The sequence below is a fragment of the Lineus longissimus genome, chromosome 7 (assembly GCF_910592395.1).
Source record: "Lineus longissimus chromosome 7, tnLinLong1.2, whole genome shotgun sequence".
Classification (NCBI taxonomy): Eukaryota; Metazoa; Nemertea; class Pilidiophora; order Heteronemertea; family Lineidae; genus Lineus; species Lineus longissimus.
This window is the reverse complement of record NC_088314.1, coordinates 3806460-3821298: the sequence shown is the minus strand read 5'-3', so window position 1 is coordinate 3821298 and position 14839 is coordinate 3806460. Positions and strand designations below refer to the sequence as shown.

At 41.1% G+C, this 14839-nt stretch overlaps 1 protein-coding gene across 9 annotated transcripts in view; it reads right to left on the bottom strand.

Annotated features, from left to right (window-relative positions):
* The window catches only part of LOC135490603 (IQ motif and SEC7 domain-containing protein 1-like), a 61264-nt gene that overhangs the window by 25695 nt on the left and 20730 nt on the right, over window positions 1–14839 (bottom strand). Inside the window, exon 1 of one of the 9 annotated variants that reach the window (XM_064775837.1) lies at window positions 2939–3015. The exons of 7 other annotated variants lie outside the window; for them this stretch is intronic. In XM_064775837.1, coding sequence (XP_064631907.1) covers window positions 2939–2988 — 50 coding nt within the window. In that variant the 5' untranslated portion in view covers window positions 2989–3015. Of the gene's footprint in view, window positions 1–66; window positions 165–2938; window positions 3016–14839 lie in introns of those variants that run through there. One more of the 9 variants, XM_064775843.1, reaches the window with a different exon arrangement.

The window sequence follows — 14839 nt, the reverse complement described above, 5'->3', positions numbered from 1 at the left end:
TTTATATGATGATGTATATACATGTAATTGAAATTAAAATTGATGCAACTGATTTAAAATACATACCTCACAATTTGAAATGAAATTGGGGAAAATCGGTATACCAGTAAATCCAGGATAAGCACACAGAAATGCTGGGATCTCCCAGAGCTAAGGCTAGCAGCACTTCAACACGGAGAACTCGCTCCAAGTCTAAAAATAGCCCCAGTTGTACAAATGTCACATGACCTGATTGGCTACCTGCCCCTGTGGAAGCAAAACTGTTATTCCAATGAGATTTCCAAAGCAATCTGTTTTTATTTCGAGAAAGGTTTCTTCAATGACTAAGAGAGAAACTCAGACAACTTTCGGTTTTGGTGTAGTGGTTTTTTTGTGAAAATTCTGTAAATCTCAAAATTGACTGCTGTGGGTGAGAAACGGCAAAACCTGTAGGCAGCCAATATGCCACTTCGTTATGATGTTATACAGCAAATATTGTTTTATCGGTCGACTATTGATTGGTGGCTTGAAATGAATGAGTGAGCGATACTGGTCATCATTAATGGCCACCTCAGAGGAGACTGGGATGAAATGTAATTTAATGGACTCTGATGAATAAACTTTTTGTTTGGCAAGGTAATGCTATTTTGGAATACGATTGATTATCAACACTGGGTAAACAGACCTTGAATATAGATTTTTGCAGGAGTACCACACGTTAACTCTTTGAGGTTTGAATGAGAAGGCGAAATGTTAATAGAGAATGCTTAAGATTACCTACCAGATGATCCAAAACGTGTCACATCCACAAACAAACTATTTGATCATAAATGTTCAACTCCCTCACCACAGTGAGTCACTAAAATAGGCCAACACTTCCTCCCCAAGTGACTACTCATGTTCTTATGCCAAAAAGACGCAAATCTTTCAAAAACTCCCTCTTTTTTTCAAATTAGCCTCAATGATTCAATCTATTGTAAGCTTACATCACCCCGGCACTACATCTCAAAGAAATTGTATCACAGCCAGTCGTTGAAAGTGATCTATTTTCGTCACAGCTACTGGGCAGAGATGAGTGCTATTGTTTGGTAAAACTCAGCAGTTTTTCAAATCATTTCATTCGATGCAACCGGGCATGATACTAAATTTCACTATCTTCTTTACATGTATGGTCGTGCTCATCTCTGTTTAGTCTCATCTCAAACTCAGCAGGCGAACGATGCCCTCTATTGTTTGCCCACAACAATAACAGATGCTCGCTTCAAAAAAACCCTCAAAATTTCCAAGAACTATTTGTCAACGCGCTTCAACCCCCTGGGCTGCTTACAAAAGTGAATAAAAGGACTAAAATTCCAGGTCAGTTGTTCACCTGGTGACAAATTCCAAAGCGTAAACTGACTTCACCCAAACAGTTATTTCGGGTCCAGGCCTGATTTTCCAGCTGGAACATCAGCTGCTGGCCAATTCTGAATGGCCCTTGATGACCTTATTGAAAATTCATCTATTTTGTTATAGGTTTTGAATAAGAACTTGAACCACTTTTAAAATGAATTGACAAAGATTGTATACCTTAACCAACTGGCAAGAAACCTCATGCCAGAGTGCGAGGTTTTCAGAAGAAAACAAATTTTCATGATTTTCATATGTAGTATTGACGAGCGCGTGCAGGTGCTCTCAAGACTCCAGTCTGGCAAGGGTATGAATCAGTCCAACCACGTACCCATGAATAACTCCATGGGGTATCACAACCTTGTGTCCAGGTCGGAACATCCACACTCAACTTACATTTAATCTACACTGAACCTCACATGTTGCTTCAATGCAGCAACTTTCATTCAGTTTGGAGGGATGATCAATGAACGCCAAAACATCCGGTTCAGTTTAAGATAAATCTACTACGAAGATGTGTAGTTCCTTTTTTAACTTCAGGAAAAAAGTTTGCAGGCGAGCTGAGGTTGGAAGTAGTCAACTCCATCAGCAGGTAAAAACATCTTGAACTTAAAGAACATCTGACGTTTTTACTACAACCACAGACGATGTCTTGTTGAAAGAGCAACCGACAGAAAGAAACTTGACATGCATGTTGATGCAGTGGCTAAAAATACTTTTCCTTAATTCTGCCTAGAGAACCTCGAAATGGACTGCATATTCACCTGCGTTTTCTATTTCATGCTCTGTGCATGCGCTCAGGAACAGGTGAAGTTATAATTGCCCTATTTCGGTTTAAGGTGTTCCTGCCATTGTCCAATGACATGCATGGGTGCTGGGCCGCTGGAGGGGAGAACCTCAATTCAGTTTGATTAATTGCCAAATAAATCAGGAAATTTAAAGAAAACAATGAAACAAAATACTTTTTAAGTCTGACAATTCGACTGCAGCTGCCCAAGGCATATATTTGCACCTGTTTTGGTCAGCCTGAACCGAAAACCTTTTCAGTACATGTGTGTGAGTTTCCAGTTCTTTGTCTTGGGTTACACTGAACAGCAGTATAATAAAGTATAGGCCTAAACCCTCACAGAGAAACCAAGGTATGTTTCATAGCCCCCCCCCCCCCCCCCCCCCCCCCATTGGGTGTGCCAGACTTCACCTTCGCCACCCTGTTAGGAATCAAGTGTCAACATTAGCTTTCTTACCAAAGGTGCTAATAAAACAATGAAGGAAAACAAAGTCGTTAACCGGAGAAGCCAAAATCAGCACGACATGTTGACAAGAGTTGCAACAATAACACAGATGGCGTGAAGTGGCACCAGGTACGCCATCTACATGTACTTGACTTATACAACATGATACCTGTATTGATGGAGAGGACAAACTCATTAGTTGCATAGCTCCGTGATCGAACCTTAGAGGGTATTCCCACCACAAATTCAAATATTCCCATTTGGATTTTCGTCAACACTGAGGGTGGGGGCTTATGATATCAATCTCATCACAATCAAGATCTGCATGATGGACTCACCTGTCAGATGCATAGTATGTCATCGTCGGTATCCTCTCTTTGAACAACATAGCTACCTCTCTGATACTGATATTAAGTTCCGAATCGATACAGTGCTGAAACTCTTTAAAATGTATCTAATGGTATCCAATACTCAAGATTGGAATCCCATGATTTTAGGAGATTTCAAGTCGATTTGGAGATATCCAAGATTTTAGTCACTTTTAGTCACTAATCCTTGAGCATGCAGGGTAATGCAGTATCCCATATACTTTTCCTAGTAGTAGTAATATATCCATTGACTACATGAATGAAAATAGGCAGGCCAATCAAAACTCTATAAAGAAAACAGAGGCTCCCAGCAAAGTTCATGCATCCATTGACTCCATCGACAAAACTAGTACTTCCAAATGTTTGACAAGTCTGCACCCAATCCACACAGCAGGCTGGACCCCTTCCTCGAAACGATATGCGGAACAGTCAATTGAGACCCACTGATCCGAGACCTAACCTGAAATTGTGGAGGGTTCAATACAATACATCCGTACACTAATATCACAATCACCACGGCGCGTCCGCAACAAAAGCTCACAGGTCACAACCCCGACCCTTTCCACGGAAGACCATGAGTCATAGGTCATGTCCACTAGGATGTCCAGATCTCATTATCACGGAGAGGTTACTATCAAAACACGCTGAAGAATCTGTGGAACAATGACCGCTGATCACAAATTATCAAGGAATGTGTTCTAGACCAGCAGATGGTGGAACATCCAGACATACATAAGGATGAGATACTGACTGACAGCTGTCACTTGTCCTACTCCTACCTACATGTATTAAACAATCCACTGGATGCCAAGCACTGAATCCATTGATGTCCACAGCTCACAGAAATACTAAAATATGAAGAAATACCCAATACAAATGATTGCCAAAGGCTGAATCACCACAAGATCTTCCTGGTCAAGAACCCAATTCCACAAAGCATTGCGTAAGCACAATGGATGCCACAACTCTCAGTCATGCAGATGCCCACTACCCACAAGCAAGAGACAGACACGTTTATCACCCAAAGGTCCCTGAATCACCAATAACTATGAGTATGAAGGTGGAGATGCAACAACACTGAATGCATCAAACGATTACATAACGATAATGGGTTCTTGCACAAACACATCAATTATGTACTCCAGTGATTATAGACGTTAGATCCCAAAATAAATTGTCCTCAAGCCATACAAAAGCACAACCTACGCTAGAGATGCCCTCTCAGAAATATGAGTCACAGTGCACATGGCCAAATATTTGAAGACAGAAGGTCATACCTGATATGATAACACGGTAAAAGCTTGCACCCAGATATCAGTTGTAATAACAGCTGGAGGTTGAACCCACTCTTCTTACCAGACAATAGCAATGACAAACCTGGTTCTCTTGAAACGAATGCAGAGACTTCTCCTCCGAATTGCGAAATGAATGAATCCGCCTTCCTGAGGGAGATTTATAAAGTCTTGACTGAATCTTCCGACGATTCTGCCCAAATGACCACCTCTGGTATTAAGAGTCCTTCAAATGATATAAATAGTAAACCAGGAAAACTCAAACCGAACATGAGAGAAATTCAGTAACAGAAACTTGAATCTTCGAGTGTTTTTTCCATCCTGTCATGCAAAAGCATTTTGGACTTCCCATACTCATAACTGGCAGAAACGTTTTTCCATTTTTTCTACACATCCCCAATCAAATTACAATGACTGTGGCATGTGATCTTATTACAACCGGATTTCATAGTTCCTGCCAAATCCTTCCCTTTTGAAAGTTCACAAGCAGTTTCACATTCAATTTCTGAAATCTAGGTACACAATGTCGGCAAATAGCCAGTGATGTTGTTTTTTACTTCCTTCACTGTAAAGTTTCCGTCACGTTTTGAAAGATTGTCACTCAAAATATTGGAAAACCTAATTCCCTCACTACTGAAACAGCTTGCTATGTCAGTTTCGTCGCAATATTTTTTCCTCAATTATATCCTCGACTGATCTTCTCTCAATGATTTCAATCTTTCTGATGATTGTCAGCTATCCAATTCCAAGATCACGTAACTTGCGATGCGACTCCAATCATCTAGAAAAAATATCCCCAGTGACTAATAGTCACAATTTGATGTTGTCAAAACCAGTTAAGGGCAAAATCAATTCAAGTCTCTCCAATATGTGCGTATTCAACTAAGCACTTCCTTAACAAGTGGCTTGTCTTCGTATCTGTTAGCATGAGAGCGTAACATCATTAGACTAGAGAAAATGCAGGTCCCAGATTTGGACCCGGACTGAATCATAACTTTTCTCCAAGGTCGCAAGACCCCGACAAGTTTAAAGCCAAAATAGACTGATGAAGGGACGAAGCTCACAAGTTTATAGAACCATGAAATTACCAAACTCTTGCATTTGACTTGCACCAGGCAACGACCGCAGTAATGAGACTAATAATATTCACAGATGTTATTCAATTTCACATAAAATGAAACAACCCAAAAGTGCAGCCATCAAAATGGAAATTCAAATTTGATCAGCATCACGAAGACTCAACCCACCAGAATGTAATTTGTCTGAAAATCACACTGGTTCCGCACAGTTGCCAAGCTACTGTGAACGGTACTTCCATTCAGGGAAATTATTGGTCAAACCCTTGAAATTATGGTGACAAACTGCTGGAAATGTCCGGTGAGAAATTTGAATAGGTTTATGACCCATGGGGACATCCACAATGTCCTGGTTGAAACGCTTCATTAGGTTCACTTGAGAAGTCACTGAACCGTCCTCCAGAAGATCCTCATTCCCTAGAGTAACAAATTTACTTGTGTGGAAGCAATTCAAGATATGGTACTTCCACTTGATCCAGGCCAAATAAGTTAACCAACAGCAAACATTTCAAATGAAATCACAATGAAAAGCATCGAGAACTGGCACTGCCCTCAGTCCAGTGCAAATAGCCAAATGTAAACATTTCAAAATCACACTAAAATCCTTGATAACCACGATGAGCTGGCCCACCCTGAAGTTTGGCGGGAATCAATAATCAAACACGAACATACTCCAAGATGACCCAAGATTTAGAAGAAATTGTCCTTCGGCAGATAAAATCAGCAATCCTCTTCACCAAATTTCAGTTGAGCAGGTTTAGTCGAACTGGTCAAGTACTTCAGCCTGGTTTTATAGGAAACCAGAGAAAAACAATCTCACGAAATTCCTCAATCACGAGCGTATTCCAAACTGACCTGAGAAAATCAAAGGATCTGTACTTCCACTCTTTAGAGCACATTTCACACTAACCACGAGGGGTCTGAAAATCTGTTGACATCATGCAATCCGTGTCAAGGCTGCAGCTAGATGTTGCTATCAGAATACCCTCCAAACAAGCAGTTAGGGTGCCCAAGAAAGGGGTACCATTGAATCAGAGATCAGGAGGCCAGGTGTGCCTTTGTTCAGGGTCTGCTGCCTTCCCCCTGAACTTTTGCACCTGAGGATGAGAGAGCAATTTCAAATTGGTCATATTTTGTGATGAAGAATGAGGTGAATACACCCCTGTAGCTCAATAGGTAGATGATTATCACCTCATAGGGCTGCATTCACGATTTGATATCCTCAGGTCCCAAATCAAGTGCCACCAAAACGACAATGCCGTACACCGTCCTCCGGCTAGGTGAATGCGAATCTCATTCTCGGAATCTAACGAAGTTTAAGAGACAAACAAGCGATGCAAATCGAATCATCCGAGGGGTGGTACTGGTCAAAATCTCAATCTGATAAGAAGGAGGGGAACATGGTTATTAGCCAAGGGCGGAGCAACTCCCATGAAATTAAGAGAGGGGAAAATAAACGACCTTTAACGGTTATCCCCATCAACCTGTTCAAAATTTTCCCATCAACTCTTTCAAATTTTGATTTATTTGAAACTCGTGAACCGGTCAATAGAACAATAAAGAATTCAAATATTTGCACCTTCCAACTTATGGAAGGAAGTGTTCCCTGATTGCCTGGAAATGAACTGAACGTTATTTTGGACAAGGAGGCCATGTGATTAAACCGTTAGAATCTGCAATTTGCAGCAAAGAGTTACTTGTATTTCAGGAACAGAGTGAAGGTGGTTGAGAGGCTTGAATCCAGCCTAGTCTGGGCTACTCATTTCCGACTCAAAGAGAAATGGAACTTGAACGATTACAGGAGGACACTGGCCTGTTCCATGATGCCACATGAGCAAGATGATGCCAACAAAAAGAAATAGTATCAAAAGCGTAAATCACTACATAGTTTTTAAACCGCTCTTCCATGTGGCAAAGATCTCAGGGGAAAGCAAAAACTATGCTATGATGCACACTTATAAAGTCATTGACCAAGTGACTTAGATTTGGTTCCCAATGCCACAGGAGAAATTCTGTCACAAATATTTCTCATGATATTGGAGTCAAGATTTCTCACAAGAGGTGCTTGAGTTGTCTCTGCACAAGTCCATAACAAAACCGATATCTGAAAGCAACAATGTTTCCATTCATACACAGACTCATTTCGTTTACAAACATCAACTTATGACAGTCATAACATCGAACATTTAAACAAGTCGCCAACTCCAATCGAGTCACAAAGAAGTTCAAGACTTGGAAGAAAGGTGGTAGCATTGCACACAGGATTCTGTACATCGATGTACATTACAATCTTGTAAACTAAGGTTGGCTTGGACTTGTTGAAAGCATCTCAAGATTGTTGTCAACAGAGAGTGGAACAATTCCGGCAGTACTTCCCAAATCAACTCCAGAGGTCTTTCAGGTCAGGGCCAAATAGTTTAAGGTTACCAATAATTGGAAAACAGGAAACCGCAACTTCAGGAACAATTGTGTTTTTCCTTCAGAATCTACCTCAAAAAGAACAATGGGGTGAAGGAGTTTGCCAAACATCAGGAAACATTCGAAGATGGAGGTAGAATGTCCCTGTCTGAACTCTTAAAGCATGAAAGGATGATGGACTGGGAATGGGAAACTGGCCCAGTTAAGGAAGGCAGTCAAGGGCAGATTGGGTCCCTATCAAGACTGACAGAGAGACACTGTCCCGACTGTTGGACTGCCAGAAATTTGACATACTTAGCAATTGCTTGATGCATCAATATTGCATGAGAGTCTCGAGGACATGCGATGTAGCTAGGGGGCCTTATCTGAATGAAACCAAAGACAAAAGAGGTGAAAGTGCTTGGGAGTCCAGAACACCACCCTTGGCTTTTCTGCCAATCATGCGAACAAGGAATGTGGGTTTGGTGTGAATCAAGAAAATTCAGAAAATTGGCCAATTTCTTTAGAATTATATGGCAAGACATGAAGTCCGTGAGAGGAGGGGGTCCTGAAATGATTGGAACTTTGCTGCAGGAGTTAAATTCCACAGTGATGAATACGGAAGTCTCCAACAAGTGTCAAGCTCGCCATGCTCTTTCGAAACTGGTAATTTCCTGGCTCTGTGGTTGACCACGGATGGCTCCAGGAGTGCTGATGGGTTGCACTGTCAGGCTCCTAATGTGGCCACAATTAGCTTTAAAATTAATGCTGTGACTTGTGGTAAACATCCTGTGCCATCTCATAAATTGGTTTGTCTCGGTCAAAATCCTAGATTATCAAAACTGGTATCAAGATACGACACACAGTGCCTGTCGTTGACCAGAGAGGGGACTCAAGCGTTGACTAGGGTTAAATTGGTGATCAGTCTTTGCATCACACAGACAGTGCCAGAGGCAGGGTGACATCCAGGTTGCCAATGATAGCATCTATTAGAGAAGGGGCACAAATAATGACAACGATAGTATCAAGTAGATGGAATCTGGAGGCGATAGATGCTATTGTATCTGTTCTGTACGGAATAGAAAATCTTACCATACAAATCCCTGAGGAGATCTATCAGACTTGTTGAGACCATGGAAACAGGATTGTAATCCCCTTTCAAATGTAAGACTGGTTCGCTGCTTGCAATTTCAGGATATGGGATGACATTCAGATGTCGTACTTGTGAGTATCCCTTGGTAACTAGGCCTGTTGCGCTTATACTCCAGGAAGAGCATCACCAGAGGCTATACATGCAGCTTCGGAACATTGGTTGGGTCTGGTCAAGCTACCCGAGGTTCTCCAAACACAAGGGACAGAGTGAGTCAAAGCCTATTGTGAGGTAAGAACAATGCTCCTCATCTCCTCACAAATAAAGACCAGCCACCTTGATTCCCCTCTTGAAGGAACAAATACTCTTGGTTTTGTGTCAAGAACATAACCCCAGTTCCCAACACAAGGTACATTTATAATGTATTACTGGCTTGAACATGCCTTAGCTCTTTCAGGGATCTTCACCATACCTCTTGAAGAAGGCTCAAGCATCAATGGAGGTTTGATTCAGGATCCCTCTCAAGGAGTCTTTTGGAAAGATTATAGTAGCCTTGATTGCTCTCCTAATGGAACACATACTGTTGGTAAGCCTAATCAAGTAAGAGGGTCCCAGTCAAAGATTCCAGATGCATTAACTGCATGTTTTATATGCTATGCTGGTACAAGGTGATGAGGCTTTGCTCCTTCAGAAGGTCAAAGGGCCCAGGTTGGAGGACACTCGATCAGTTTGAGACTGAAGGAACACCATCAGGACAAGTTGACCATTTGGTGCTTCTGTTTTTCCCTATCCAGTTTATACCAGCATGGATGTAATTTGTAAACTACAGACAGGTGACCGGGGCTAAAAAACTTGGTCTACTTCCTCTAGTCTATACAAATGTTTCCTCCCAAGTCAAGGGCCCAGCTGTTTAAACTACCAAAAGTCAAACACATAAAACACAAATGAGTAATAAGAAGCACATGGAATGGAAGAAAAACAAATCAGGTAACATTTTCCTTGCTTTTTCATCGATACTACCTAATATTGAGGAAGACATGCTTTTTACTGCAAATAGATCATGCAACAGCCTGATGCCTTTCACTTCCATGCAATAATATTCAATACAGAGGAAAGACATGCTTTGAGTGTAACTCAACCCGAAAATGAGCTCCAAATTCTTTTGCAAACATTCGAAAGTCTTATGTGATTAATAAATTGGTTAATCAGACTGATAAGTTCCGACCATTACAACCCTAGCAGTAACATTAGCCAATTTCGGCTTTTTTCAATCACAGCTTGTGTATTATTAAGGCTTAATTCAATCGCTTTCTCACATGGCTCGGAGTAGAAAGTCATTTTATATTCTACTCTGGGCAAACTTTTTATCCGAATTAGCCAAATCATTACTCAAGTTAGCATAATTTGGCTAAGATCTTACCTAACTTCAACTAAAATGGGAAAATCGTTTTTTTCAGTAGCCAATATTCTTGCATGGATATTGCCGGGCAAGCATCAAAGAGCTCAAGTTGCTTTGCAAAGAAAACACCCGAAAACCTGAACGTAGTATCCGTACTCCATGCAAGCTAACTGGTTTGGTGGTGCTTTCCAAAATGAACTAAATGGCTAACTTCATTCATCTGGTCTATGAATGACACCGCACCAGGTTTCATGCGGCAATATTACTATCTTGCAACTTTGATTAATGCAATAAAGCCACTAAAGTAGCTTTCAAGAGGCCAGCAAAAGGACTCGCCTGGTGTTGGGTAAACATCCTCACAGACAACACATAACCACAAACTTCTACTGATGCACGTGCAATAACAATAGTTCACGTGTGTTGTGTAGATTGACTGTCTGGCTGGCCTGGCATGAATGACGACATTGAACCGACTGTATTTCCCTGTGTGCACAGCCAAGGTAGAACATCACATTCAAAGCTGGGATGCTGTTTAAACTTCTCATCATGGTTAGATGTAGACAGGTGTACCTTGCTTAAGCCATTGTGACAATTAAAGGACAGTTCTCGTTAAAACGCTTAAGAAATTGGTGTGCTATGAATGGCCCGGTAAAAACCTAAGGCGGGAATAAGCTTTCATTGATAAATCTAAGGAGTTTCAAGAACCCCAAATCACTAGTAAGGTTCATAGGATACTGGTCTGTCATTGGTTTAGGTCTCCTTATCATTTACATACTCCAATATCCAGAAATATAACAATATTTACGATAACTTTTTATGTTTTTGACATTATTTGCGACCATTATCGATAACGCGCTCCATGCGGATTCGTAAGGTACTATTATAGTATAACACCATGCCTCGTCAAGTTACCTCGCTTGCGGAGCCACCTGGGTGACCCACGTGCTTAGACTCATAGTAAACATTGTAGTAGAAATATGCTAATGACTATCCCTTATATGGAAACCGAAGTAGTTGAATATTTTCACTGCAGGTGTCTCTGATAGTCACGTGGATTGACGAGCAATCTCCTTTAAGGTATTATTTTACATTTGCCACTCCTGATCCTCAAATGGAGTGTTCAAAGGGCAGGGCTACCAGACAGGTCTAGCTGAAGGTATGGCCATCAACCTCTAGTATATAGTTCTTGCCTATTCTTTAAGTCAAGAGCCATTCCTTCAAGCATATGGATTTCAAGAGATTTTACTACAACGCAACCTGGCTAAAACTACTGGATCTGAATTTTGCCTTGAGAATTCTACTGTTTGTTTCACTTTCATCATGACACTAACCAGTTTATAAGAACATTATCAAAGGAGACTGGGAACTAACTCATATCAACATATCAAATTGATTTTCTTCGAACTACACCTTGCAGATAATTGCCAGCACACTTGTAATACACAACACACCCGCCTGTTCCCCTTTAAAACCATGCTCTATTCTCCAGAGGGAGATGACCAAAGCTTTCAGCAATCAAGCTGGTTTCTAGGCAGGTGCATTTTGCCAATTAAGACCAGAGTGAGTTGATGCAATTCACCTGGCTGAGAGCAGAAATGAAAGCTTTCAGTGGAGAGGATGACCATCAAAGGTCCATTCTGAACCATTAGAGATAATCGGTCCGTTACCTTCCCCCATGGCCCAACGGGGTCCAGGTCGGCGGAATGGATCCAAGGCCTGGAGGGTCAAGATGTCAGAGGTCAGTGATTGACCATGATCTTCAATCTTAAGTCCTCCTCTCCTCCCTCCAAGCAAAGATGTATTAGTATTCTACATACAAGATGCAATATTGGCTGTTTTTCTATCTGCTGCCAAGAGAAAATCTTCTTCCTTTTTTCCACCTTTCTGGATGCTCTTTTAGCTCGGCATTTCCCTCTACCTTCTTGATATCCTCTAACTGTTGTTTTGAACGAAGATGCAGAACTTTTTCTTGGTCTTTTTTTTTCTTGGTCGGTCTGTGTGTGGGTTGTCTAGATCAAGCCAACAAATCATGATAGGCTTGTCTGTGCGGTGTATAAAATTGAAAGAGACGTTCAATCAAGATGGCCGAATACCAGGCTGTCAGGTGATTGGGAATCAAAGCCAGTGTTCATTGCAAAGGGTGTGTGATATTGTTGTGGAGAGAGTGCCCGATCCTGCCCAACAGCAGGGGCTAGAAACCATTCTGAGCCAAGATAGAGTAAGAGGAAGGTGGGCTATAGCTGCTCCGAAACAGCTCTCAGAGGACTTTGGGATGCTCAAGTGCTTTGAGCAAGATTCCCTCCACGGAAAAGGATTGAGCTTCATCTTACATTTGATAGCACTCTTTTTGGCTTCAGAAAGATCAGCATTCACCAAGGACATCTGGCTTATTTCATAGAAGTTCAACAACATCAGCAGAACCAAAATGGCCAAAACAAGGCAGTCATGATAATGGAAATCACAGCCAACATACATCACATGCTAACCATGTTAACTCAAATTATCATGCATTACAATGCTATTACAACCAAACAAAAAATGAACATTTTCCCCCAAGGTCATGTAGCATACTTCATTGAAGTAATCTCCTACCCAATATATCACAGTGTACAACACCCGGAACTCTCAATGGACGAATTGAGTGTGTAAGCTCGAAATGTCTCCTGGGGCAATCCAGTTAAACATTCCACACCAGTAATAATTTATAGCAAACATTGTAATTATTGATAGGAAATTGCTGTTATGACTAACTATAGTCCATGCTTCAAGTTCCATTCACTGAGATCAATACCGATTCGATTGGTTCCAATAGAAAAACTGAGTACAAAGTATTCGGTTAAAATCATATTATTATTTCAAGCATTAATGGAACTTTTTGCACACCGACAGATTTAGCTTTCATGGAAATCAAAGCAGGTTTTTCGAAGAAATGTGGGATATGCTTATTTTCTGGTATTAAGACCTTCAATCTGCCATAGAATTTGTCAAATCCTGGCTCTTGGCAAAGTATGCATTATCCAGGATGACCGAAATGAGTAATTATTGTTGTTTGGTGGAAAAGCCAAATTGTGGTGGAATTTTCTGGAAATGGTTCACATGAATGGATCGAGGCCACAGTACAGGGTAATGTACTGGCAGAATGTGGGATGAATCCAATGAAAGTGTTGATCAAGTGACAATTATGTGGGTGATCAGTCAACACAACACACAGATTACCCAATTATCATCATTATTTTTCAGTTTTAGTTGGCAGCAATTCACTACCTGATACAGAACAAAGCGCTCTCATTGGATCTGAGGAAAGTATCAAGCCATCGAGCTGGGCATGATGTCATCGAAAAGACTGTTTTCACATCGATCCAATGGCACCAACAAGATTTGCCAAAGAAGTAGCCAGGCATAAAAACATGTCAGAATCCACTTCATTTAATCATGAAACATGGGACTCAACCAACCAAAACAACCTTATCTGCCCATTGGGACGCATCCAGCTAGGACCCCACAATGACTCACAGGGAGGCATCCAAAGAATTCCAGCAGAAGTAGAGTTTTTCTATTCCCTTGCTTTTTACTTCACTTCATCGAGGTCAATTTCATGATTCAGCAAGAGAGAGAAAAACTGTCATGGATGGAGGTTTCAAAATTGTTGTTGGCCAAGTCTATTTAGGAAGCAGGCTACAAGATAAAGAGCCAAATCATATCCGAGATTATTCGCAAGACTTACAGCATTCCCCAGTCAAATAGTATCTCTGGCAATCATCATTTTTGCCAGCATTTGGACACTTTCTGAGTATTCGCTTGGAATCTTCAACTACAGAACGTTATCTCAACTGTTCCATGTCCAACAGCGGAGAAACATGGAAGCTACGATACTCTCGTATCAGATCCTGCATCATCCACTTCCCAATTCTCTCACATAGCTCAAGCCCCAAGGGAGATCCCTACAGCCACCCAAGATGAATGCATCCATTTTTCACACTTTCTCTCTATGGCACTTAAGAAACAACCCTTGGAATAACAAAGACATGCCCCAATGCCTTTTATCTTAATCTTGCTCGTTCATCATCCCCGATTGTGTCCCGATCAGGATACATGTATTCTACTGAATTGTGGGTATCAAAACATCGCCACACGAGAGAATAATTTCTCGAGTGGGGGAAGGAATTCAGGAATGACATCCAGCAAATTTCCAAAGACCCCATAGATCATCCCTGCACAAACAAAAGGCCAACTAAAGTATGAATGTAAACATGGGCAGATGTCAACTCATATCTGCCATTGTGTGCCCATATTTGGAAGCTGGCAAATATAATTCAATGCAAAAATAGCACTATACACAATGATACATAATAAATCAAGTCAATTTTAATATCGCAGCTCACATATCTACAAAGATCGCTGTACCATATGCTACGTCAGTATTCAGACATTTTTTGGTTAGGTAGGCTACATATGTGCATATCATTGACAATGTGGCAGACCAACCTGAATAATTAAGGGCTGTGGAAACATGCATCAGGCATATTATGATGATTACCAGGAACCAATTACTATCTGCAGCTGACACTGGCCTAGATGCTGTTAAGATTATGCTTTGTTTCCAGTAGCTTTTGTATG